Source organism: Prionailurus viverrinus, chromosome B3 (assembly GCF_022837055.1).
Source record: "Prionailurus viverrinus isolate Anna chromosome B3, UM_Priviv_1.0, whole genome shotgun sequence".
In the NCBI taxonomy this organism is placed as follows: domain Eukaryota; kingdom Metazoa; phylum Chordata; class Mammalia; order Carnivora; family Felidae; genus Prionailurus; species Prionailurus viverrinus.
In genome coordinates, this window is record NC_062566.1 from 106014216 (window position 1) to 106040928 (window position 26713).

General features: G+C 41.2%; 1 protein-coding gene across 11 annotated transcripts in view; it reads left to right on the forward strand.

The window, feature by feature from the left end:
* SYNE2 (spectrin repeat containing nuclear envelope protein 2) overlaps positions 1-26713 on the forward strand; it is a 342533-nt gene that overhangs the window by 121104 nt on the left and 194716 nt on the right. For all 11 annotated transcript variants that reach the window (XM_047864572.1, XM_047864571.1, XM_047864576.1 and 8 more), the window contains exons 19-32: positions 1181-1351; positions 4097-4255; positions 4804-4977; positions 8032-8166; positions 10104-10262; positions 12586-12797; positions 12944-13034; positions 13852-13970; positions 14445-14571; positions 16538-16695; positions 17572-17719; positions 18355-18959; positions 22048-22227; positions 24110-24260. In XM_047864572.1, coding sequence (XP_047720528.1) covers positions 1181-1351; positions 4097-4255; positions 4804-4977; positions 8032-8166; positions 10104-10262; positions 12586-12797; positions 12944-13034; positions 13852-13970; positions 14445-14571; positions 16538-16695; positions 17572-17719; positions 18355-18959; positions 22048-22227; positions 24110-24260 — 2589 coding nt within the window. The remainder of the gene's footprint in view (positions 1-1180; positions 1352-4096; positions 4256-4803; positions 4978-8031; positions 8167-10103; positions 10263-12585; positions 12798-12943; positions 13035-13851; positions 13971-14444; positions 14572-16537; positions 16696-17571; positions 17720-18354; positions 18960-22047; positions 22228-24109; positions 24261-26713) is intronic.

The following is a 26713-nucleotide window of genomic DNA, read 5'->3' on the forward strand; positions in this document are numbered from 1 at the left end:
TTTGGAAATGTGCCTCCTTCCGAATAATAACATATCCAATTTCACTTAAATTAAGTTTGGACTGACTTTGGCCAGTTGCTGGGATGGAGTGCTAGTGTTTGGCACCATAAGGAGACCTGATCAAAGTCTTGAAAGATCTGAAGTTGTGCAATACGTTTATAGAGGAGAAGGATGTGGAACACTATATTTCTCTAGTACATTTAAGATATCTGATTAACAACAGCTTTAAGGATGCACCTGTCATGCAGAGCTATAGCATAACCTATAGGATATTGAGAGGTTATCGATGAGAAAAGGCTTAATTTTGTTGAAATTGGATTCTGAGTCTCTTCTTGGTGATGTTTCATGACTACTGTCACTCATAGTTGTATTTACTAAAATTGTACATGAGTTTTAGAAACGTATCTATGGAGTTACTACCCTAATTTTCTAAGCTTTAATCTTCTTATCTATAAAATGAAGATGATAATAGCTAAATGATAGGAATGATACCCTCATTAAGAAAACATAATGTGAAGGGCACCTGGGTGGCTCAGTCATTTAAGCATCCAACTCTCAATTTGGGCTCAGGTCATGATCCCAGGTGGTGGGATCAACCCCCCATTGGGCTCTGTGCTGAGCATGGAGCCTGCTTACGATTCTCTCTCTCTTTCTCTCTCTCTCTCCCTCCTCTGCACCTTTCCCCTGCTCGTGCTTGCTCTCTCTCTCTCTCTCAAAAAAAAAAAAAAAAAAAAAAAAAAAAAAAACCAAGTAAGAAAGAAAGAAAAAAAAGAAAACATGAACAAATTTTTTACTTTTTAAAGTGATAAATGCAATCATAGAGTGTGATTATCATTATCCAAAAAGTAGGTTTTAAGTTACTAAAGTATGTTGCATTAGCAGTCTTCAGGAAGAAAAGAGATGTAACTTTTTCTAATTGAAAATTATTTTAGGGGTGCCTGGGTGGCTCACGTCAGTTGAGTGTCTGACTCTTGGTTTCAGCTCAAGTCACGATCTCACAGTTTCGTGAGTTCGAGCCCCATGTCGAGGCTCTGCACTGACTGCTGAACCTGCTTGGGATCCTCTCTCTCTCGGCCCCTCGCCCATTTGTGCTCTCTGTCTCTCTCAAAATAAATACACTTAAAAAAGTATTTTATAAGTGATGTTGCCATGTTCTTAGCGGTAATTTTGAATGTTGTAGGCTGGGGAAGGACATGAAAAAGAAAATGAATTCACAGGGCAACTCAAAGTGGCTGAAGATGTTGAAAAACTCATTGAACAAGTGGAAATCTGGGAGGCAGAAACTGAATCTCTTCTGGAGCTTCTGAGATGTCATGAGGGGGTAGACGCCTCAGTGGAAGAATCTTTGCAGGTAGGAGTGCAAAAGTATTAAGAACATAGCTTTCGTGGTTGTGGACTTATGTACTAAGACAAATACAAGGTTTTAAGGTAAATAGTAATAAGACTGCTGTTTGAACTTTCTTTGCTGAGCGTTGTAAAAATTGCATGAACTGTCATTCCTGGATCATTTGCTGAGATTTTGCCTGAGGACAGAGGATAGATTAGGAGACCACTAATGATACCTTACAAGTCTCAATTCCTGAACTGATTTTCCCAGCCACCTAATGCAGATTAAAATATTCTCTGGTTTCAGAGAGCAATGAGGAGATGAGTCAGGATGTGTCAGATAGGTAGGTCAGTTCAGCGAGAGTGTAAGAGATTATACAATTTATGCTTTGAAAGCTCACCCGTTGATTAAGCCACCTACCCTTCCTTCGTTGCTGCAGGGAGGGTGACGGATGTTGTTAAAACCTTTCTGTCTTTATTCTCGGGCAGTTGACTCATTGAAAAGCACTGAGGCAAGAGTGTGTTTTAATATCATTCGGTTCTCCTGGGGAAGGAGTTACGACTGAGGTTTTTAGTGAGTTCCAGCTCAGCTATAAAACTTATGGAGCATGTCATAAATTACAACAAGATGGAAAGTTCCTGGAATGAAGGGATATTCACGTAATTCTTTGAAATCCAGATTTCTGAAAGGTGTATAGGTAACATTTTGTATTTTCATGGTTTGTACGAATCGCGTTTTTTATCGTTTTGAAAATATTGTGTGAACGTACCTGTGCCATCTGCCAGCACTTTTTACTTTTGTTTTATTTTTATATTTATTTATTTGCTGTATCTGGAATTCGTTTGATGAAAGAAATGAGTAGGAAGGAGAAATTCAATATTTTCAAAATACTTCAAAACGATGACAATGATCCCTCTTATAAACAATGAAAATACAAATATGCTTATATAAGGATATACTTATATTAACAAGGAATAAAGTAGATCTTTATTAGAGCAAGATATATGGTGAAGTAAGAAATGCAAATTGGTGAACAGTACCAGTGATGTGATTTTTTTTTTTTAGTCTTTTTTTAAAACAATTGCTTTTTTATAGTAAATGGGTTTATATCCATAGAAAACTGTGTGTAAGGATATACAAATAACTAATGTTATCTTGATCGTGCCTTAGGCCCCAGGCTTGGCACATTTCCAGATGCCTCATACATGTAAACCAAGTAACCAAATATTGTTACTTTTATAATTTAAAAGAGAAAAAAATGAAAATATAAATGAATGTGCTAACTGTAGACCATTTAAATAATGTACAAAGGCATAAAGAGTAAAAGCACCATGATTCCACTGCTCTCAGATAAATACAGTCGACATTTATATAGTTAATATCAAGCAGTGTAACTTCTATTTTATCATACTTTTGCTACCCTTGAGTTGTAATTAAAATTTTTTGTGCTGATTTGATAACTGAAAAGTGGTACCTCATTATTATTTTAATTTGTACTTATTTAATTACATGTAAGGTTGAACTGTCTTTCATGTATTTATCGGCCATTTGTTTTTGTGAATTATCTGTTCTTGCGTTTTCTGAATTTTCTTTGGGACCTTAGTACTTTTCTCTCTTTGTTTTTTTTTTTTTTTAACGTTTATTTATTTTTGAGACAGAGAGAGACGGAGCATGAGCAGGGGAGGGGCAGAGAGAGAGGGAGACACCGAATCTGAAACAGGCTCCAGGCTCTGAGCTGTCAGCACAGAGCCCGACGCGGGGCTCGAACTCACTCACTGCGAGATCATGACCTGAGCCGAAGTTGGACGCTTAACCGACTGAGCGACCCAAGCACCCCAAGGACCTTAGTACTTTTCTTATTGAATTTATGAGCTCTTTGAATCACGACGCGTTTTCATTTGTGTGGCAAATATTTTTACCAAGTTGTTGACTTTTAAGTTGTTTATTTTATTTTACATGGAAAATTTTTATATTGATGTTCCTGCTCTTATCCCTAAAAAGGCCCCTTCACACCCAGAGGGTAGATCACTTTTCATGGATGATTTCTTTTTGTAGTTTTCTATTTTATATGTAACTTTCTGATCCACTGAAATTTATTTTTAGTGTGTTGTATAAAGCATGGTTATAAATTTCTTTTCCAATAGCCATTTTTCTCCAATAACATTTAGTGAATCTCCTTCCAACCGATTTGACTTAGAACAACTTCATTTTGGGGTGCCTGCGTGGCTCAGTCGGTTGGGCATCCGACTTCAGCTCAGGTTATGATCTCGCAGTTCTTGAGTTCGAGTCCTGCATCGGGCTCTGTGCTGACAGCTTTGGATTCCGCTTTGACAGCTTTGGAACCTGCTTTGGATTCTGTGTCTCCTTCTCTGTCTGCCCCTCCCTGCCCTTGCGTGTGTGTGCATGCTTGTGCTCTCTCCCCCTCTCTCTCTCAAAATAAATAAACATTTAAAAAAAAGAGAACAACTTCATTTTAAGATTTATTACTCCTCTCTCAACTTATTTGACTATTGGCATTGTATTACTTCTAGGCTTTATTTTACTGAAGTGCTTACTGTGTAAAGAATCTATGACAGACCATGTTTCTCAGCATCTCATTGTACTAACATAAAAATTTTTTAATGAAGTTTAAAAATAACATTTTTAGAGTACAAATGTACCTCGCTTTGGATTAATAATAATTAACTTTTTATGATTTCCTGACCAGATTAAGGTTAGTGTTTAACATATAACCTGAATATTTATTGTGGTCTCACTTTGTTTCCATAGCATCTTATTGCCAAAGGCTCTATGTATGAAGAGCTTGTGTCTAGAATTGAAGATACCTTACAAATGGATGTGCAGAATATTTCCAGCCAGGAGTCCCTTCAACATGTTCTCACAGTTGGGCTTCAGACAAAGATTCAAGAAGCTAAAGAGAAAGTTCAGGTCTCTCTTTTTTTTTTTTTTTTTTAAATTTTTTTTTCAACGTTTTTTATTTTTATTTTTGGGACAGAGAGAGACAGAGCATGAACGGGGGAGGGGCAGGGAGAGAGGGAGACACAGAATCGGAAACAGGCTCCAGGCTCCGAGCCGTCAGCCCAGAGCCCGACGCGGGGCTCGAACTCCCGGACCGGGAGATCGTGACCTGGCTGAAGTCGGACGCTTAACCGACTGCGCCACCCAGGCGCCCCTCAGGTCTCTCTTTAATATTTCCTATTAAGTGAATCCAGTCTTTAAAACTGAGTGGTCAGTAGGAGGATGGGGAAGAGAGGGAGGGATTGCCCTCTAAGTTGGAAACGTTTTATAAAATACTACTTTTGTGTTTTATGTGTATATTTTAACAATTTAGAGCACATTGAAAAATATCAACATAATAAGTAGGATATTCTTAATGTCTAGTGGGAAAATAAGAGTCACTCCTCAAAGACTGTAGTTGTTTATTTGTGACTTACCGAGAAGCTGGGCCAGCTGTTGAGAATTTTTTGTCTTTGCAGATCAGTATGGTGAAATTAGTTTCCGTGTTGAAAAACTCAGCTGATGCTTCCCCAGATCTGGATGTCAGGCTGAAAGTGGAGGAGTCACAGAGGGAACTTGAATCATACATGACAAGGGCTGAGCAATTACTTGGACAAAGAGAGAGCCGGAGTGGACTAATTTCAAAATACAAGGTGGGACTCTCAACCGTCAAATGTAGGCTCTTCTTTTTTTTTTTTTTTTTTTTTAACATTTATTCATTTTTAAGAGACAGAGACATGAGTAGGGCAAGTGCAGAGAGAGAGGGAGACACAGAATCTGAAGCAGGCTCCAGGCTCTGAGCTGTCAGCACAGAGCCCGACGCGGGGCTCAAACCCACAGACCGTGAGATCATGACCTGGGCCAAAGTCGGACACTTAACCCACCGAGCCACCCAGGCACCCCCAAATGTAGGCTATTTATTATCAGCTACCTACCTCATGTGAAATCGAGATAGTTCCGTCACTGTAATCATGCACAAAGTTACTGTAACTTTAAAGAATTTCCCAGTTTTATATGTTGTTCCCAGAAACTATTAAAAATATACATGAATGTGAGGAATTTTTTCAATTTAAATTTTAGTATAGATCTGCGAATGGACTCAGTGGTATAGTGTCACGAGCACAACTGATTGTACGATGTTCAGCATGAGTTTAATTTTTCTTGCTTTTTAAATTAATAAAATGGGCAGCATAATTCCAGCTGCCAAATTTGTTGTGAGACGTTAAATAAAAAAAAAGCACATGAAGGCCCTTGGAATAGGTAAAGTTCTCTGAATATAAAATCACACTTTTGTCATTAACATGCTTTTGTAGAAGTTATATGTAATTTTATGGGTAAAGATCCAGTGATGTTGTTTTGTGTGGTGATAGTTTCAGGTTGCTTTTGCCGGTTTGATAGGCGACTCAAGATGTGTGCAAATCCGAGAGTCATTATTTTTTTTTTAAAGAATTTTTTTTTTCAACGTTTATTTATTTTTGGGACAGAGAGAGACAGAGCATGAACGGGGGAGGGGCCGAGAGAGTGGGAGACACAGAATCGGAAACAGGCTCCAGGCTCTGAGCCATCAGCCCAGAGCCTGACTCGGGGCTCAAACTCACGGACCGCGAGATCGTGACCTGGCTGAAGTCGGACGCTTAACCGACTGTGCCACCCAGGCGCCCCATCCGAGAGTCATTATTAATTAACATGATGGGAGGCACTTGGGTGGTCCATGAAGTAAAAGTACGATAAGGTCTCTACCATTGGACACATTGGAGAGGTAGAGTGATATGTGTCCTTTTGTTCCTTTATTCAATATTTCACACACTTATTGGACATTTAACATGAGCTAGACTTCCGGGGGGACCGCCCCACTCTTCTAGAAGAAGGAGCCTCTTTATTCTCATCATGACCTCCTTCTCTTTTCTGGGCCTCAGTCCTCATCTGGCTTTCTGAGCCATCTCAACATTGCTTTTCCCAGGACCCCAAAGACCTCCCCTGCGTGATCTATTTCTGTTTGCATGTTGCTAGCCACCATCTTTGACCAGTTCCCTCGGCCTTTTTTTTTTTTTTTAATTTTTTTTTTAACATTTATTTATTTTTGAGACAGAGAGAGACAGAGCATGAACGGGGGGAGGGCCAGAGAGAGAGGGAGACACAGAATCGGAAGCAGGCTCCAGGCTCTGAGCTGTCAGCACAGAGCCTGATGCGGGGCTCGAACTCTCTGACCTGAGCGAAGTTGGACGCTCAACCGACTGAGCCACCCAGGCGCCCCTCCCTCGGCCTTTTATTGTCACTTGTATTCCTAGGTTGCTGAGAGTGCTGAACTGACCTGAAAGAGTCAGTGGTTCTTATGAATAATCACCAGGCTGGATTTCCTGGTGCTGATATGGTCAGCTCAGGAAAGAGAGAAGGAAGAGACAAAACGGAGGCTCAAGGCCCCTTCTCTCCCAGAGAGAGGGGTTAAAGGGGTCAGTCTGGCGCCATTTTCCTCCTGCTGAGGGTCTACCTTTTGGAATCTGAGGCCACAGATTTCCCCCCTTTTATCTCTGGCATTTAGTAAAGTAGAGCCATTTTCATGGCAGAAGCAAGATCTCTGCCCTGCCATGTCCTGTCCTGAGACCCCTGCGACTCCAGGGGCACATGAGTCATGGGAGCCATCTGCCAGCATGTAGGGTTAGAGAGTCTCCCCAGGTAATAAATCCAGCAATCCTCACAGAGGCCTTGGAGGAAGGCCCTGGGGCTCAGCCTTGTACCTTTTCCACAGTAGGCCCATAATAAATACGTCGTGAGCGCATGAATGAATTCCCACCATGCTTAAGTGCCTTATTCCCTAAAGTTACTTTTGTCTTCTATCTCCTGTAGGTTTTCTGTCTCTTTCACAAGCACCAAACTATTCTGTGTTCTGTCATTTCCTAATTAATTAAACTAGGTTTCTGCCAGGTAATTGCCGGGTCTATAAGAGCAGGTAAGCATGAGATAAGGAGCAGACGCGTCTCTGTCCACTGCTACTCCCTCTCTGGGGCAGGACTGCCAGTGTGGTTGGCCCTGGGCAAAACTTTGAAGTTGATGATAAGGTAATGTTGACTTGTTGCAGCCTAAAAATGCTTATGCACAATATTAAATATTGGCCTATTAATCCTACTATAAATTGTGTCTTCTTACAACACTAATCTCTAATACATGCTAGTATATTCTTCGTATTGTATTGTTAATGAAGGATGGTCCTCTATTCACTAGTACTTAGGAACTTTAGAGGAAACAGTGCCAGTGGCTCATTCCCCTGCACAATAATCCTTTCAATGATTTATCAGAGGGGTAACAAAAGTCCTTTTGACTATCCTAAGCAAGTCTTTATCTGGTCCTCAAATGTCTAACTACATTTGATTAATAAATATTTTGCAGTTCTTTTCAAAGGTATTCAAGAGATGCAAAAGGGATATCAACCTTACTTTACAAAAAGTTTCCCCTAAATCTTCATAGTCTCCAAAAAGTCTTTTCCCAGTTCTGCCCCCGAAAGACCTACCAACATTAGCTTTGAGGACTTGGCAGTAGAATGAGACTTTTTTTTTTTTTTTAAAGATTTTATTTTTTAAGCAATCTGTATACCCAATGTGGGGCCCGAACACAGAACCCCAAGACCCAAGAGTCGCACCCTCTGCTGACTGAGCCAGCCAGGCAACCCTAGAATGAGGCTTTCATGTTCTCGTTTACATTCTCTTTTTTAGGAAGCACTAATAATTCTAAATTCTAAAAGTCTGGTCAAGTATTTGAAAGCTGTTGAGGAACTGAAAAATGATGTAACTGAGGGTGTAAAGCTGTCTTTGGAAGAAGAGAGTAGACGTGTCTGTGCCAAGTGGGAGGTAAGAACATGCACATGTATCTGGGATTCTGCTTGTAGATCTGACCCTGGGCCCATTTGTCATCAGTCATTCCTGGCCATCCCCCGTGTACTTGGTATCACAGTGGGGCTGATCCTGTGAGTTTCCCAGGGCCCAGTCATGTTCTGTGTTCAGCCAATGACAACACGGCTTGGAGATTAGCGGGTGATTGGAGGGGGGAAAGGGGAGAGTCCAAAGTCCCTCTCTTGGACAGTGTCTTTGGTGGCTGTGGGTTCCATGGTTCCAGATTCTGATGACCCTTCTGTCTGGGCTCCTCTGAAGCCTCCAGCCCAGCAGTATAACAGCCTTCTGCCAGTGTTCATCTCCGGATTGCCTTACTGTCCTCCCTTTGGCTTTTCTGTTCTTTCATCTCGTGTGTAACTAGTTCCCTGCATTTGATTCCCTCTGAGTTAAATATTTAGTGTTTCCTGGGTCCCTAGTTGGATCCTGACTGAGACAACATATAGACACATATGCACATGTAGAGTTTCCTAGTGAAATAGGCATAGACTTTGATGGCAGACAGACCTCGATTCAGCAGCTATGACCTTGGGTAAGTTGTTTCACCCTCTAGGAACGTATCTGATAAAATGGGGATGTGTGCAACCACTTGGCAGGATTATTGCAAGGATTTATCTAAAGCCCCACCACAGAGATTGTGTTCAATAATCGATGATTTGTATTCAGCGTGTGTGTCTGGAGAGAGAGAATAAGGTAATATAATTGAATGTCTACTGTTAAAGGCACTTAAAACGTATTTTATTTAACTTTATTGTTTTTTTTTTATTTTATTAAAAAAAAATTTTTTTTTAATGTTTATTTATTTTTGAGACAGAGAGAGACAGGGCATGAACGGGGGAGGGTCAGAGAGAGAGGGAGACACAGAATCTGAAACAGGCTCCAGGTTCTGAGCTGTCAGCACAGAGCCTGATGCGGGGCTCGAACTCACGGACCGTGAGATCATGACCTGAGCCGAAGTCAGCCGCTTAACCGACTGAGCCACCCAGGCGCCCCTTTTTTTTTTTTTTATTTTAGAGAGAGTGTGTGAGTGGGGGAGAGGGTCAGAGGGAGAGAGAGAGAATCTCAAGCAGGCTCCACGTCCAATGTGGAGGCTGATGTGGGGCTCGATCCCATGACCCTGGGATCATGACCTGAGCTGAAATCAAGAGTTGGATGCTCACCTGACGGAGCCACCCAGGCGCCCCTTAAAACATGCTTTTAAATAGACGTTTATTTAAAATAAATTAATTAAATGAAAAGTTAAACAAATTTCTAAATTTTAGAACAATTTATTTATTTATTTATTTATTTATTTATTTATTTATAATCTTAGAGCAATTTTAGATTTACTGAATTATTACAAAGATAGTACAGAGTTCCAGTGTACCCCATGCCCAGTATTATTATCCCTTATTATTATCATCTTACATTAATACGGTATCTTTGTCACACTTAATGGCCCAACGATGGTACGTTATTTCCTTACGTTTATACTTTATGCATGTTTCCACCGTGTTTCCCTCCTCTCATTTTTTTTCTATTTCAGAATCCCATCCAGGACATACATTTTAGTTCCGTGTTATTTCTCCATACGCTCGGAATGTGTTTTGTATATGTTTTCTCTAGTCTCCAGCCTTGTCTTTTCCATTCTCTTAATGGTATCTTTCACAGCTAATACATGGTTTTAGTTGTTAGAAAAAGAAAATATGTTTCTGGGTCTGGTATATTTTAAAACATCCTTCCCAGTGACATAAAGACGAATCAGAATGTCGTTTAAACCCTCTTTCGACCCTGTGTTACTACAAATATTCTTACTGGGTTTTTGATGAAAATCTTTTCAATGTATTCTTTTCTCATAGTTAGCTAATACATGTGCCTTTGTGGGCTTTTTTTTTTTTTTTTTTTTTTTTTTTTTGCAGTCTCTTCATCATGAGATGTCTTTGTATATTCAACAACTGAAAATAGACATTGAAAAAGGAAAACTCAGTGACAGTATTTCAAAACTTGAAAAACAAATAAATAAAGAAAAGAAACTAATTCGCAGAGGAAGGACCAAGGGTCTCATCAAGGAACATGAGGTAAACCACTTGTTTTCCATTTATATGTTGTCATCATTTTGGAGTTTCTCTTACATGGTTGTGTATGTCCTTCACCTCGGATTAAACCTGCTCTGAAAATTACGTCAGTCCTCTTGTCCGTTTCCTGGGGATTATCCCTTACGTGGTTCGAGTTCTAACTGCAGCCTGTGTTTCTTGCTTTTGGGACATGAGAAAAATTCAGCGTCAAGTTATTATTTCATGATTTCCCTTGCCATGGCTCAGTGGCCCCTGTCCCTTGAGACTGTGGTTGCAAATGTGTCACCTGTTGCTTAAGTACCCACAGTTGATTTTGAGGGGACACGGTGTCCTCAGAAGTGCTGCTTTTGGAAAAGATAGCAAATCAGGATATAAGCATCTGGGGCAAATCTCATGCTCCATCCGGCCCCCATCCTATATGATTGCTTCTATTTATTTGACAGTATTGACTCTTCTTCTTTCCTTTAAACTGTTTACTGCCGTGGCTCTCCCAATATCAACCTCTCTTGCTTTTCCTTATTTGATTATTTTTTGGGGGGCGGGGAACTTCTTTTTAGCGTCATTCACAAATTTCTCTCTCTTTTTTAAAGTAATCTTTATACCCAACGTGGGGCTCGAACTCATGACCCGAGATCAACAGTCGCACAGTCTACCAACTGAGCCAGGCAGGGGCCCCACAAATTTCTCTGTTTCCCTTGTGTTATCTTAATGTTTTAGTTTTGAGAGTCTCCATTTTTGGCTGGTGTCATGCCTGCCCTAGGGGGTTTTCTGCCCTTTGCGGCTTTAATGATAAAACCCTCTCTGCAGTGATAGTGCCTAAATCTTTATCACCACCTGAGTCCTTTCCTCTGAGGTCCAGATTCTGTTTCTGAGTGGTACATGTCCCAGTGTTCTTCAGAAACCTCCAGTTCAGCGTGTCCAAAACTAGCCCATAATATCTTCCCTCAAACTTTGCTCCCTTTTGTATCTGTTGGTCATGAAGCCACTGCAGCCTGAGAACTCCCCTCCTCCCCATCCCCTTTCCTTCCTGCTCAGCTGTGATGGAGTCAGTTGCCAGGCCTCATGGGTTACTCTCCAGGACAACTGCTTCCTCTCCTTCTTTTCCACGGTGTTGCCATTGCCCTTGACCTGGGGTATTTTCCCCATGCGATGATGGCCACATCATCTTCCAGACCCATCAACAGAGAGACCCCTTTGAACCACAAATCCTATGTCACTGCCTCACTGTTACTCCCAGAATATCTCTAAGCCCCTTAGAACACCACGCAGGTGGGCCACAGTCTGGCCTCAAGACGTGCCTTCAGCGTCCCTTCTCCCGCGCTGTGCCCTCCAGCCACACTAGACCACTGTTCTTTCAGAACATCTGGAGCTTTCTTCCCCTAGGCTGTTCCTTCTGGTAGGAGTGACCTCTCTAGGCTCTGACTCGGAGCAGTCGGACTTGTTCTGGCCGCATCTCCCTCAGCTGGCTCCCACATGTGGAGTGGGTTTTCTCGGACTCCTTAAGGCAGGCAGTGACCCTGTCATAACACTTGTCACGCTATGCGCACATTATTTGTATGACCACTGGAGGGGAGGAAAAAAAATTATTATTTTTTTGACTCCTGAGGGTCCCTGAAAATGAAACCGACAAAGGCAGATGAACAGGAGAAAAGCGTACATATTTTATTGAATTTTTACATGCACGTGGGAGCCTTCACAAGAGAGTAAAGACCCAAAGAAGTGACCAGAGAAGGAATTTTTTATACCTTGTAGACAACAAAGCCATACATTTGTGAAGAATTGGCAAGGCAAAGATAAGGGTTAGTTTAACAAGGTTTGTTTGCAGATTTCTCCGGTACTGTCTCTGGGCTGATGAGAGTCTATCGCTAATAAAAAGAGACTTTATTTCCTGCCTGTAGGCAGAAAGCAGGGAGCTTTTTCTGTGTTTTCTGCTTCTTAATTGCCTTTAGCTCAAAATAATTTTCGCACCAAAGAGGCATATTTTTGGCGGCGTCTGGCTGGCTCAGTAGAGCGTGTGCCTCTTGATCTCGAGGTCGTGAGTTTGAGCCCCACGTTGGGTGTAGAGATGACTTTAAAAAAAAGGAGGCATATTTTGGGGTGACATATTCTGGTTTCATTCACTGCATTACTAGACTGTGGTGAATCCCTTTCAGGCTGACTTCCTCATCTTTGTTTCTCCAGTGCCCATTACCACACCGGGCGCACAGCGGATGGCCTATAAAAGATTATGTTGTTAAAGTCACACACATCTGTTAGTTTCTAATCCTTATGGACTAATCACGCAGACTCCTTTGAAACACATTGCCTGCTTTATTTCCTCAATCAGGCCTGCTTTTCTGAGGAAGGCGGTCTGTACCAGCTCCATCACCACATGGACGTCCTGCGGGAGCTGTGTGAAGAGCTGACTTCACAGAAGAGTCAACAAGAAGTGAGGAGGGCCCTCAAAGATTATGAACAGAAGATAGAAAGACTTCGGAAGTGTGCTTCCGAGATTCACGGGGCGCTGCAGCCCGCGGTGGGAGGCGTGTCGAAAAACAAGTGAGTGCTTCATAAGATTAACTACACATCAGGGGAAAACAAGAGAAAGCCCCTTGCAAGATCGAATGACAAGGAGTGTTATTTATTCTCTTTTAGACTTCCTGTTTCTGCCTCTGTTTTAACGTGCAATTTTGATTCCTTCCTAGGGAGCCCATGAGCACATCTGAGAACGGAGGAAGGAATGCCCACAGCGAGGTGCCATCTGCAAACTCAGATAATCAGCCATCAGCTGAACAGGTGTCACATGCGGATAATGTATTTTAGAAGTAAACCCAGTGAAAAAAAGCCAAGCGCACAACAATCCGCTTCTCATTAATTGCTAGCTTTAATTATCCCATTATTTTCATCAGCTGAGGAAGTAATGCAAGAAAGACTCAGAATTACAACACAGTGAACCAAAGCTATAGCGAGCGTAACGTTTTCTTCTCCTGAGGATACAACAGCTCTTTCAGAAAGAGACCATTTGCAGACATTACGATTACACGTAGTCTGTGCACGTTCCTATTCAGGGGTACGAGAGGTTGAGTTTCATCTGTACGGATGCCTCAGCTGCATGGAGATGAGCTAGTTATTATTTGTCTTTTTCTCAGTACATTGTCGTTTGCTCCCCTTGGGGATTGAATTTTCTGAATTCTTGAATTTTAGGTAAGTGGCCATGGACTGTGGGTCATAGCCCAGCCTGCTAGTCTGAAGCTGTGGGGAAGGAACCAGGTGTATTTGAAATCAGAGGTCTGGCCTGCACGCTAGGCTTCCGAAGGCTTTTGACTATGGCTATGCAGTCGTAGGCAGAGACAGTATTTAGGGGTTTAGGGGCTGGGAGAACACCTCTTCTGTGCTGATATACCGATTAGAAGGTGAGACTCCCTGTAATAAACCTCTTCTGTCCTAGGGGAAGGCCTTTCTCTGACCTGAGAAGCTTCAAATAAATTTTATTATCTCCTGGGTGAGGGTATAAAGAATTAGTGATATACCTTTGTACTATAAAATGTTTATCTTTTCCAGGCAATTAAGTATATTGAAGATATTATGTTTGCTATTTTGCATATTTGCTTAGGCAATGGGATCAGTTAAGAATTTTAGCCTGGAATCCGAGTTACAGCCTCAACAGGAAGAAAGCGTTATGGAGAAGTATGAGAAGGGTCACGATGCATCTGTCCGTAGTTTACAAGAGAGGTAACTTTTAAATAACTGGAAGAGGGGCGCCTGGGTGGTGCAGTCAGTTAAGCGTCCGACTTCAGCCAGGTCACGATCTCGTGGTCCGTGAGTTGGAGCCCCGCGTCAGGCTCTGGGCTGATGGCTCGGAGCCTGGAGCCTGTTTCCGATTCTGTGTCTCCCTCTCTCTCTGCCCCTCCCCCGTTCATGCTCTGTCTCTCTCTGTCCCAAAAATAAATAAATAAAAAAAAAAAAAACAAAAAAAAAACGTTGAGAAAAAATAAATAACTGGAAGATCCACCCAAAATCTTTCATTAATACAAACATGTTATACTTTAATACATGTGTATAACCCATTGGTCATAATTTTTGCATGTAGTCCAGTAACTTAAGCAGAAATTCCTGAGATTTCCTCATGTATAATTGACAGTAATTAAAAAAAAAAAATTGTCTTCTTATTAAAGTTAAGTAGCATCGCATTTAATTTTTCCCCAGGTATGATACACACAGAGAAGATCTTGAGCTGTGCCTGCAAAACAACAAATTCAGAATTATTTCTGATTTCTCCAGTGACGTAGTAAGGAGTAGTGCTTGTCTTCAGGCTAAACTGACAGATCTACAGGTAATTACTAAAAATATTATTAGAGGGGCGCCTGGGTGGCTCAGTCGGTTAAGCGGCCGGCTTCGGCTCAGGTCATGATCTCGTGGTCCGTGAGTTCGAGTCCCGCGTCGGGCTCTGTGCTGACAGCTCGGAGCCTGGAGCCTGTTTCGGATTCTGTGTCTCCCTCTCTCTGACCCTCCCCCATTCATGCTCTGTCTCTCTCTGTCTCAAAAATAAATAAATGCTAAAAAAAATTAAAAAAAATAAAATAAAATAAAAATGTTATTAGAGGAGTTTTATGTTTTATTAGAAAACAATACCACCGTGAGTATAGAATTCCACTACCTTTGCTGAGGTCACGTACGCTAGATGTTTCCAAAGAACTCTCTTTGTTGGATTACATTTCCAATGTCATTCTATTCTAGAAAGTGATTTGCCTTCAAGAACCAAACCCAGGAAAGACTTTGGTTCAGGGTCCTAATTTATTGCTCCTGCTCTGATTTGGTACTCCAGATATGGTGGCTTGCAGAGTTTTGGGTTGTGTATAGGATAGGAATGAGGACTTCAAAAGAATTGGTCCAAGCACTATGTTTGAAGGCAGTTTCACCCAACAGCCCAACTGTGTGGCTATAAAATTAACAATACGTGAAAAACCAGTCATCCTGACAAATTGTCACCTTGTGTGTCTCATGTTGGGCAGTAACAAAGGGGCAGGCAGTGGAAGGATCTTTCACTCTGATGGATACTCTTGTGGAGAGCCATCAGAAGAAGTATTACATTTGGCTCAGGAGCTACAGAAAAAAAACTGTCTCATGTTGGGCACACAAGTTGTAGGCCCTACAAATGAAGATCTTCCTTACTTTGAAGACGATCTGTGCAGTGCAGGGCAACACTGTTGTATACTTGGATGTACATTAGAACGAACCCTCACAGAAAACCCATCAGGTGGAGAAAAGGGCCACGGGAGAGCCTACAGTGCCCTCCCATATTTTATAGTTATCTTCCTTTTATAATGCCAGTTTCTGAGTCACACTCTACCATCTGGCTTTTCTCTATTTTCCATCTGAGTAAGCAGAATGAATATGTTAAAATCTCTGTTGTTCAAGTGATAGATTTAGCACGTTTTCATCACAATTAAGAAACTGTCTTGAGACCTTACTCCAGTAACTGAATAATGAGTTGGTCATAAAAGCTATACTAATCCTTGGGGAAAGTGAACAAATTATAATGATCAGCACTCAGTAAAATTGTGTGGTAGTGCCTTAAAAAAAAAAAACAACAAAAAAAAAACCTAACAAGGTAAGGAGCTGGAATAGAATAGAATTTTTACATGTTTAATTATAATTTCATTTGCTTCTTATTTGATAGAAACAGTTTAATTCACTCTAGTTTTTAGTTTAGGGAGAAACAAAGATTTATTATCTAGAGGAACTAGAATATCTGTTCTTATATTACATGTATCTTTCCTTTTTTTAAGTTTGTTTTGAGAGAGAGAGATCATAAGTGGGGGAGAGGCAGAGAGAGAGAGAGAGAGAATCTTGAGTAGGGACTTGATCCCATGAAATCATGACCTGAGCCGAAATCAAGAGTCCAATGCTTAACCGCCTCAGCCATCCAGGCACCCCTACATGTATCTCATCTTTCTGAATTGTATTCTCTGCACTGACTTATGGGAAGGAAGTGTGGGTTCCTTCATTGTTGACTCCCTTGACTTCACTGAATGGGTCTTCTAACTGAGAGCACAGTTAAGATCATTGTTTCCTGAAGGATACTTTACTCGTAGATGGTTGGAAAATATTTTTAAAACTTATTTAAAATTAAAATTAGTTAATTAATTTCATTAATGAAATTAGATATAAAAATAATCTTAATGTATTTTCATATGAAACTTCGTGTTCATAGTTGGCAAATGCCTCATTTTGTTAGAACAAAATAATCATGCCTGTTAACCCCCTAGTTGATAGATTACTTTATGTGTTTCATCTAGGTCTTAGAAAATGAAACTGATTCCTGCTGGCAGGAGTTTGAAATCACTTCACTGAAGTTAGAAGAGCTTGAGAGTGACGTAAAGAAGCCCTTTATACGCGAGGCAAGAGACAGATTAAAAGAAAAAGAAAGAGAGTTTCAGATGACTCTTAATACCAGGTATAATTCTGAGATCTATTAACACTGCATTTACTAAATTTATGAAATTTTAATACTATTTTAAGCTAGGCTAGTACTATATTAAGTATTTTATTTGGTTGCTAACTTGAGGGCCATTTTACTGATGAGGAAACTGATACTCAGGGAGGTTACATAACCTAACCAAGCCTCCCCACTGGCCAGACATTTAGGTGGAATTTGCACTCTGTTGAGTTCCAAAGGCCGTGCTCTTCCCCCTGATCTGCCCTTGGGCATGAATTTGGCCATGTCACATAACTTCTCTGAATCTTGATTTTCCCATTTCCAAAGTGAGAGTGCTGTTATTATCCCCTATACATAGGATGTGTTTCCCCAGGACATATCCCCACTTTACATAAGAGAAAACTGAGGCTCACAGTCATATGTTATTCGTCAAAGGTCACACATTTCATTCCCAGATTAGTAGAGCCCATTTCTTTGAATTCTGTTATATTTTCACTAATAAAATAATTAGTGTTTATAATGACATTTCTTTGTCATCCAAGGCAAAGTTAAATTACATTCACCATTTTGCACTTCAAAAGGTTAGGAAAGGCTCTGTATGTTTTACAACAATTTTCCGTTCAGTGTGGTTTCTGTTAAGCTATTATGAATATGTGGATATAGCAAACAACTCATTCTTTGGCATTTTGGATCGCTGGATTTGGGGGTTTTTTGGTGTGTTTTTTGTTGTTTTTCCTGGGTTTGGGTTTTAATGTGATAATCTGCACATATCATTGTATGTATTCTTATTGGGTAATTATTTTTTGTTTGTTGTTAAACAATGGCATTAATATGTTTTATAGACTACATTTATGGTGCCTTTTCCCATTGTGTCTGGGTTTATTTTTCACCCAGAATGGAATCTTTGGAGACTGCGCTGAAGATTGTGTTACCTGTGGAGAAGGAATCACTTCTCCTCTGTGGCTCAGACCTGCTCCTCCATGAAATGGCCATTCAAGAATTTCATCTCATTGGTGCTGATGGCATTTATCAAAACCTGAGGGTAAATATAAGTTTTCCAGGCACTCATAGAATAAATCAATTCTTCAGAGATTTTTAATTATACGTCAATTGTATATAGTTAGATGATAAGTAATGGCAGAAAGTCTTCAATAATTTAGACTAATTTATTTCTCATCTCTTTTATTCCTCACAAATTTGAAAGTAGGTACAGTGAAGTTAATAGTTAGGTATTTTCTTTGAATTCAAAATGAAGGTCTGCTTATGAATATCTCCTCCAATGACTGAAATCCTAAGTATTGTATTAGACTCATGTGCATTTTCTACAGTTTACTTATTCCAGGTCTCATTTGAAATAAAAAAATATTTAAGTTTGATGTTTCAGATTATAAACAGATGTCGCCACAGTTTAATCTCTATTTTCACTGGAGCCGTAGATTTATATACTTGTTTTCTTTTGGGGATTGAAACATCAGAAAGGTTATCAGATCATGAAACAGATTGGCTCTGATTGTTTGTGATTAAAATGTTTCCTTCTGTGGACCCTGTCCGACTTGGCAGACCCGGGAAGTGGTTTTCCAGATGCAATCTAGTCATTGGGAGTTTAGGTGCATTGCTGATGGGCAGTCTCTCTTTTTCTCTGCCTTAGTCTTTTCGGCGTTTCTTACTTTATTTTAGAATATCCAAGATTCCATCATAAAACAGATTGAAATATGTAATAATTTGGAACAGTGGGGTGACTTTGCATTGAAAGAATTACACCCACTGGATCTCCATGCAACAAAGAATATTATACTGAAACACAGAACACAACTTGATGAAACGAACCACAGGGTACAGAGTTGTAAAGATGCCCTCAAAGCTCTGGAGGACTTTCTGGCTTCTCTGAAAACAGCTGAACTCCCTTTTGAGCTTGTTACAGACCCGTCAGCCTCAGATACACAGGTGGTACCAGAAAACACTTTGACAATAGAAAATAAAGAAGGAGAAACCAATCTGATGAAGGACAAGGCCAGACATTTGGATGAACGTTTGAAGACGCTTGGTATAAGCTTTAAAGATGCTGAACGGGGTGACGACACCTGTGAAAAACTTGTTGATGCTATGTCCAAAAAGTTATTTGAGACACATGGCTATGGCGTGCAGGAGGAGTTCACTGAAGACAAGTTACTAGAGACTTGTACTTTCAAAAATAATGAACTCCTGAAAAATATTCAAGATGTGTGCAATCAAATCAGTAAAATCAGTCTTAAGGATCCCACTGCTCCAGCTGTGAAACAACGGTAAGTCTCATGTCTGTCGATGACCCCATGCGGGATGATGCTCCTCTGTATTTTCAGTATGTCTTAGGTGAAAGAAATTCTTTCTGTGTCTTTCTACTTCTGTTCCATCCTGCTCTATTCAGTGTTCAGCATGCTTTTCTGTAGGCACTTCAAACAAGCTTTCCTTTTGTTGACAGTGTGCCTTTAGAAAATGTTATATGATTTTTTTTTCTCCCTAAAGTGTACGTTTCATGGACAAAGGAGTAATGAAATAAGATGCATGTAAAGTACTTGAGTTCCTTCAAAGTCCCTTTAGCGCTCTGGTCTTTATTACGGGGTTCTCATGATGAGAGAAGACCTAAAAAACTCCACACACGGGGTACTAAAGAAAGAAAGAAGTGGTAAAGGATAGGCATGCTATACCCTGTCCCTATTTGTTGCTGAATTATTTGGTCTCCTGCTCTCCTCCCAGCAGGATGGGGATGGGGACAGAGTGGGACGGCATGGGACTGGATGCAAGAGGTCAGCCAAGGTTAGTTTTGATTCTGGAGACTGAGCAGAATTGTGGTAAGCTGAGGCAGGCAGGCTTTGTACGAGTGCCGTGATTTTAACTCTCGTGTTCAGAGCCAGCCTCCAGGTCCCGCAAGTGATAATGCTAGCAAGTTACCTCTGTGGCACTCTCCGCCCCTTTCTAAATCTTTCCCACATCCTGTCTCCTCTGCCCACCAAGTCCCTCAGGCTCAGTGCTCTCTTGAGACTCTTCAGTTGACCAAGCTCTTCCCTCTGAAACTGTTCTGTGCTAACGGTCTCAATGAGACTTTTATTCCTAAGTGCCCAGTTCTTAGTGAGGTGTTGAACTAATTACTAATGTGTTATTTATTGTTAATAAATATTTATTCTTTATTCATAAATAATAAGTAATAAATAAGTTCCATGTTAATTTATACATGAAAAACTATACATCGGTAAACAATAAATTGCTTTAACGTTTATTTACTTTTGAGACAGAGAGAGACAGAGGATGAACGGGGGAGGGTCAGAGAGAGAGAGGGAGACACAGAACCCGAAACAGGCTCCAGGCTCTGAGCTGTCAGCACAGAGCCCGACGCGGGGCTCGAGCCCACGAGCCGCGAGATCATGACCTGAGCCGAAGTCGGACGCTCAACCGACTGAGCCACCCAGGCGCCCCAAATTGCTTTAATTTTTAAGTTAGCTACCAATACAACAAATATGTGTTGTGTGCCGGGTACTATTTTAGGTACTGCGGATAGAGGAGTCAGCACAAAAGACAAAAGCTCTTGTTCCTGATGGAGTCTTATCTAGTGAGAGGAGTAAGATATTCAATATGTTTGATAGTGATAAAAGCTATGAAGAAAAATCGAACAAGGACGGAGGAGGGGGTTGTAATTCAAAAAGGGTCATCAAGAGTTTTACTGAGAAAGTAACTTTTGAGTCAGATGGGATGGATGAGAGAGCTGGCCCGGTGACTCCCGGGAGGAAGAGCCTTCCAGGCCGAGGGAGCAGTAGGTGTGAGAATGAGCCTGGCATGTTTGAAGAGAGGCAAGGAGTTGGGAAAGTCAACAGTGAGGGGAAGAAGTATGAAAGGGGATCAGAACGGGTGGGATGGAGCTTAGCTCAGATAACCTGTGGGCCATGAGATAGCTTTGGCTTTTTCTTTGAATAACATGGGAAGTCATTGGAGGGGTCCGAGCAAATGGAAATGATTTGGTTTTCACTGTAACAGACTCTCTCTGGCCCAAGTGTTGAGAACGGTGTAAGAATCAAGTGAAGATACAGGAAGTCTAGGTTCACCTATGGTAGTGATCCAGGTGAGGGATGATGGTAGCATGGACCAGTGGTGAGGTGGCAAAAAGGGCTAAGATTCTGGATAAATTCTTAAGATAGAGTCCACAGTTATATAGGTTATATGTATACATCGTACATAGCTTATAAGGAAGATTGGAGTCGAGAATGATTCCAAGCTTTGACTTGAGCAACTAGAAGAATGGAGTTACCATTAACTGAGATGAGAAAGAATGAAGTTTATCAGGTACTGATCAAGTGTGCTCAGTTTTAGACATGATAGGTTCAAAATACTTATTTGACGTTCAAATACGGATATCAACAAGATTCTTAACGACAGATGGAGTCAGGAGAGGGGGCTGAGCATTTAGAATGCCGTGTAGAGTCGTGAGATGGGTGACATTGCCCGCGGAGGGAGTTCAGACAGACAAGGGAAGAGGTCCAAGCTGTTTACTCCAGGCACTCCATGTTAAGAGATCAGGGAGATGAGGAGGAACCAGGGAACGAAACCAAGAAAGAGTGGCCAGTATAGGAGAAGGGAAATCAAGAGAGTCCTGGAGTCAAGTGAGAAGACCTTTCAACAAGGAGAAGTGGTCAGCTGTGTCAAATGCTACTGACCCGTGAAGGAAGCGAAGGTTGAGAATGGAACATGGGTTTAGCAACATGGAGGTTACCGAAGATCTTGGCGAGCAGGTGGAGAGTGAAATCCTTATGGGAGTGGATTCCAGAGAGAATTGGAAGAAAGGAGGTAGAGAAGTGAGTACCTGAGAAAAGCAATTTAGACCTGGGTGAATGGAGTTAACCCTTCCAGGGTTAGTTTGCAGATTAAAACCCTTAGGTCAAATGAATCCTTTTTGATGGGGAAGAGCTTTTTGTACACAAGGCAGAAATGCAACATTTCCTTGCACGTTCCTTTCTCCTCGGCTTCCTCTGCTCTTCCTTAGGAGCTTGCAGGGCACGTTCACCTGTCTCTTGTCCTTTCTCCATGTCACACTCTTTCCCGTTTGCACCCACTCATATTCTTTGTCTGGTTTCTCTCAGGTGCATATCTACCTTCTTTACAAGTGTGTTCACCACAGAAAAAAATGTCACTGCTTATGGTTTTGTATATTTATTATGTTTAAAATACCGAATTAGTATTCTGCAAATGCAAAGAGCCTGTGAACTCTCTAATAAGAGTGTGTAATTTTGGCATAATAGTTTGAGGGCAAATTAAAGTGAGAGTGCCTCCCCCAAATTGCCTTTATTTGTGTTGAATCAGAGTGGCCAATCATCGGTTATCAAACTTTTCTCTTTCGTAATCAAGGAAAAAAGCACTAATGAAACTGGATAAGGATCTAGATGAATATGAAGAAGAGAAGAAATGCTTGCAAGAAATGGTCAATTCTCTTCCGCAGTTCAGAGACGGCCGAGAAAAATCGCTGAATCAACAGTGCCAAAATACGGCACTTTTGTGGGAGAATACAAAAGCTTCGGTCACTGAATGGTAAGGAAAAAAAATCCCTCCCAAATCTGAAAAAATTGTGTGTAGCACAATCAACTTTTTGAACCGTGTTGAAAACACATCCCCATGGACCTAACGGAGGAACAAGAGTAAGCATTTCATACTGGAAGCTCCTGAGACCAATGTCTGGGGCAAGATCTGGAATCCTAGATTATATTGCCCAATGAATTTAAGAGGTTTATCTAAGAGGAATAACAAATAACCAGTGTATTTATTATTATTATTATTTCTCTACCTGTATTAGTTTTCTATTGCTGTTCTGTAACTAGTTACCAGCAGTTTAGTGGCTTAAAAACAACACAAATTTATCTTACAGTCTGGAGGCTGGAAATTCTGAAATCAAGCTGCCTTCCTTTCTTGGAGGCTCTAGGACAGAATCCGTTTCCTTGCCTTCTAGAGGCCTCCTGACTCCTACTGCTTTCCTTGCTGTGTGTCCCCTTCCTCCATCTTTTTTTTTTTTTCTTTCTAAATGTTAATTTTTGAGAGATAGAGCATGCAAGCTGGGGAGGCACAGAGACGGCAGGGAAAGAATCCGAAGTGGGCCCTGCTCTGATAGCAGCAAGCCTGACGTGGGGCTCAATCTCGCGAATTGTGAGATCATGACCTGAGCCAAAGTTGGACGCTCAACCAACTGAGCCACCCTTCTTCATCTTTAAAGCTAGCCATGTGGTGTCTTCAAATCTTAATCTGGCGCTTTCTCCCCTCCTCTCGTTTCTTTTTCTGTTGTCACTCTGACCCTCCTGTCACCCTCTTATAAGGGGCCTTGTGATGATATTGCACCCACACAGGTAATTCATGGTAATATTCCTATTTTAAGTTAATCCTTAATCACGCCGGTTGGTGATTCTGCTGAATGTTCTCCATCCATGCCTTCTTTCCCTAACTCTCTGTCTGGAGGTAGAAGTGGTCAGGAGGGCTGATCCCTAGCTGACTGTACCAGCCAAGCCAAGGGGTCCAGTTAGGACAGGAAGTTACTAGTAGGAGATTTGAAGACAGGCAGAGAGAGAGAGGTCAAGGCGATCTTAACCCCCTCCCTTTCCAGCAGGTGGTTCAGGTAGCCCCTACTGGCAGCCTCCTCTCTGGCCCAGGGCACTTCCCCCTTTCCCCTGAGGCCGAGTGGTGTATCTGTTTTTCTCTAGTTCGTGTCTCCGCTCCCTGAAAATTTCCCTTAACTCTGCCCGCATCGGTCTGAGGGCACCTCCTGTTTTCTACTGGAACCTGAATGTACACAAGTTAAGATAAAGCCTGTCCGTGGTATTCAATCTACTGTACCCTTTGATTTTGTGCAGGAAAGAAATTGAGGTCCAAAGAGGCTAAAGTCACATGACTGATTAGTGCCAGCCGCAACTAGAAATCAGGTCTCCTAACTGCTTCATTATTTGTATTACTTTACTTTTTTCAAAGGGCTAACTCTAGAATGAGCAAATAGACATAAACAAACTGTGACTTGCGGAATTAGGATGGAAACAATCTCCAAGAATAGTGCCAGGGAGGCCCTGTTTTCCAAGATATAGTTTGGTTAATGATGAAACTGAGATGCCGATTCCTTAAGATTATGAATCCTGTGTTTCTTCCTAGAGCTTACATCTGGTAATTTTTTTTTTTTTTTTTTTTTTTTTGCTATTGAAGTAGTGAAAATCATAATGCAGTGCTTTTTTAGACCATCCCTTTGCCAGATAAGTATGTATGCCATCATTCTTAGGTTAAATTGGTAAAACAATGTGCGAAACCATGTCAAGAGGAAAAATCCTTCTGTAACGTATTAGTCGTTATTGTAGGATACGTACAAAGAGAGAGACTGGTTTCCCTATTCTTAGAGGTTTACCTGTTTTACTTTTTTCTTTCTTTTTTTTTTTTTCCATAGCCTTGACCAATGTGAAAGAGTTTTGGAGCTCTTAAAACAGTATCAGAATTTTAAAAGTATCTTGACAACTTTGATTCAAAAAGAAGAGAATGTCATCTCCCTTCAGGCTTCCTACATGGGAAAAGAGAACCTGAAGAAAAGGATAGCAGAGGTGAGTCCAGATTCCAAAGGGAACTCTACACCGTGGCCTCAACAGTAAAGAGGATATTATAAATGGAGTCATTTTTGAAACTCGGCTTACAAGAACGGTGACCGTTTTACTAGATATCTAAGACCTTACTGAATTTGTTACTAGGGCTTGAAAAAAACCCAGTCCCCAGGTTAACGCTAGGTTGCTTCTGTTTGGTTCTTGATACTAGTGGTGTGGTTCTGCTGGAGTCTGGGGTCACCCCTGCTCCTACCTCTGTACAGTTTCGACAGTCTTTGCATTGACCTACCCAAAAGGAAACTGAGGCTTGAGAGAATGAAGGTAGTGGGAAAACCCCTCTGTTATTAGTAGACAAAGGAATAATTATGTTTTTATTTATTGGCTTTCTGTAAAGGTGTGTGAGTGTATGTCCATGTTGTTCCATCTGTATTCATAGCCTAAGCAATCACAACATATTCGAAGAAGAGTAACACTTTTGGACACTAGGTGTCATTATTTTCTGCGATTTTATGTGGTTATCAACCAGAATGGCAGAAGAACGGAATCGTTGAAGGACATCTGCCTGCTACACTATGTGACTGCACACCAGGAAGTTGCTTTTCCTAGCGGCTTTATGGTTTGATGAGAGAGAATCAACCAGATGCCTGCAGACAATTTAGTCTTTATCTAGAACTCTTATCCCTGAAGCCGAAGGTGCAGGGTACAGACACATGACCAGAGCTATAGATGAGGAATAGCCTTAGTCTGAGACCCGCTTTCTCAGACTCAGTTTCTTGGAACTGATCAATCACAGAGAGCCTTGTTTGGACACCAGTTGTACAATATGTGACTGTGTAACTGGTTTCCTATGAGATTTAAATGAGGAAGGCCACCAAAACCATGAGCAGACAGTGCTCAGAAGCAACCTGTCTGCTTCCATCCAGCAGAGGTAGCTTTGGGTTTTGGTGGTCTTGGGATCTAGAAGGATCCTGTCATCATCCCAGGGGATTTAAAGAGCTGTGGGTTTTCTTGATTCCCAGTAAATTCAACATGACCAGCCTTACAAGATTGACCTCAACCTTGTGTCCCAATTTACATATCTACTCTTCTGCTATGGCCCTGATGCCAGTTTCCCAACTTGTACTGTTGTGTCAGGATCAAAAAAATCTGCCTTATTCACAGATCCTGAGTCCCTACCTTGTATACTGAACAGATATCTAGTCTCTCTTGACTTGCAACTATTCTTGATTTGTGCTAATCCTCCTCAGTTCTGGAATCCCTGCCTTTGTCTCATTAAGTGGAATCCCATTACCAATAGAAAGTCTTTCCTTTCCTGATCAGGTGAAGTAGCAACTGTAAAGTGCCTAGGACTTCATCAGCACCTAAATGAGTGTTAGTCCTAATGACCCACCCTGTGTATGGCTGTGAACACTCTCTCTTCTCGGGTATATGAGCATTCCTCCTGCCACCTATAACTGTGAACTGTACTTTCTGGATAAGTTATTTATCTGATGAATAAAACTTACTTCATCACCCAGCAGCTCTGTTGGGCTGGGGTGCCACACTTGTGGATCTGCCAGGTTGACCCCATCCTTTGAATGCTGGGTAGAGGCAGCCATGTTGTTCCCTGGGCCAGTTTGCTCTGGGCCTATGATGGGAGGGGCAGCCTGATGGTCTCTGAGTCACTTTTGGGTCATTCTTCTCCTGTCTTGAAGACTAATGCATGCCTTCTGTTGAGATGGCTGGTCTATATCAATCTCCTTATGAAAGGGTCTTTTGGCCATTGTGTTAGTGTTCTCATTTTTTGGCAATATGGTATGAATATGGATAGACTGAGAATTTTCCAGATTTTTCAGTTCTGCTTCCCTTTTACTTAGCAATTCCATCTTTGAATCATTTATGTTTTCTCACCTTTTACTGTAAGCAGTCAAGGAGGAGCCACGTCACATCTTCAGCACTTTGCTAAAGACATAGCTTCAGCTAAATATTCAATTTCATTGCTAGCTCGTTCTACCTTCCACAAAAACACAAGAACACAAACACAGTTCAGTCCAGTTCTTTGCCACTTGGTAACAAGTATCACCTTTTCTCCAGATCCAACATCATGTTCCTCATTTCTGTCTGCAACCTCATCAAAATGGCCTTTAGTATCTACATTCCTTTAGTGTCTACATTCCTTTAGTATCTATATTCTGTTCATCATTACTTAGTTATTCTGTAAGAAGATTGAGACTTTCTCTCAGCTCTCCTCTTTTCTTTCTGAGCCCTCACCAGAATCGCCCTTAACCATCATTTCAGGGCAATACTGGCTTTTTCTAGCAGACTTCTCAAAAGTCTTCCAGCCTCTACCCATAACCCAGTTCTAAAGCCTCTTCTACATTTTTTGGTATTTATTACAGCAGTACCCCACTGCTCTGTACCAATTTCTGTCCTACTCTCTTCAGGCTGTAATGAAAAATAAAATACCATACGTTGGA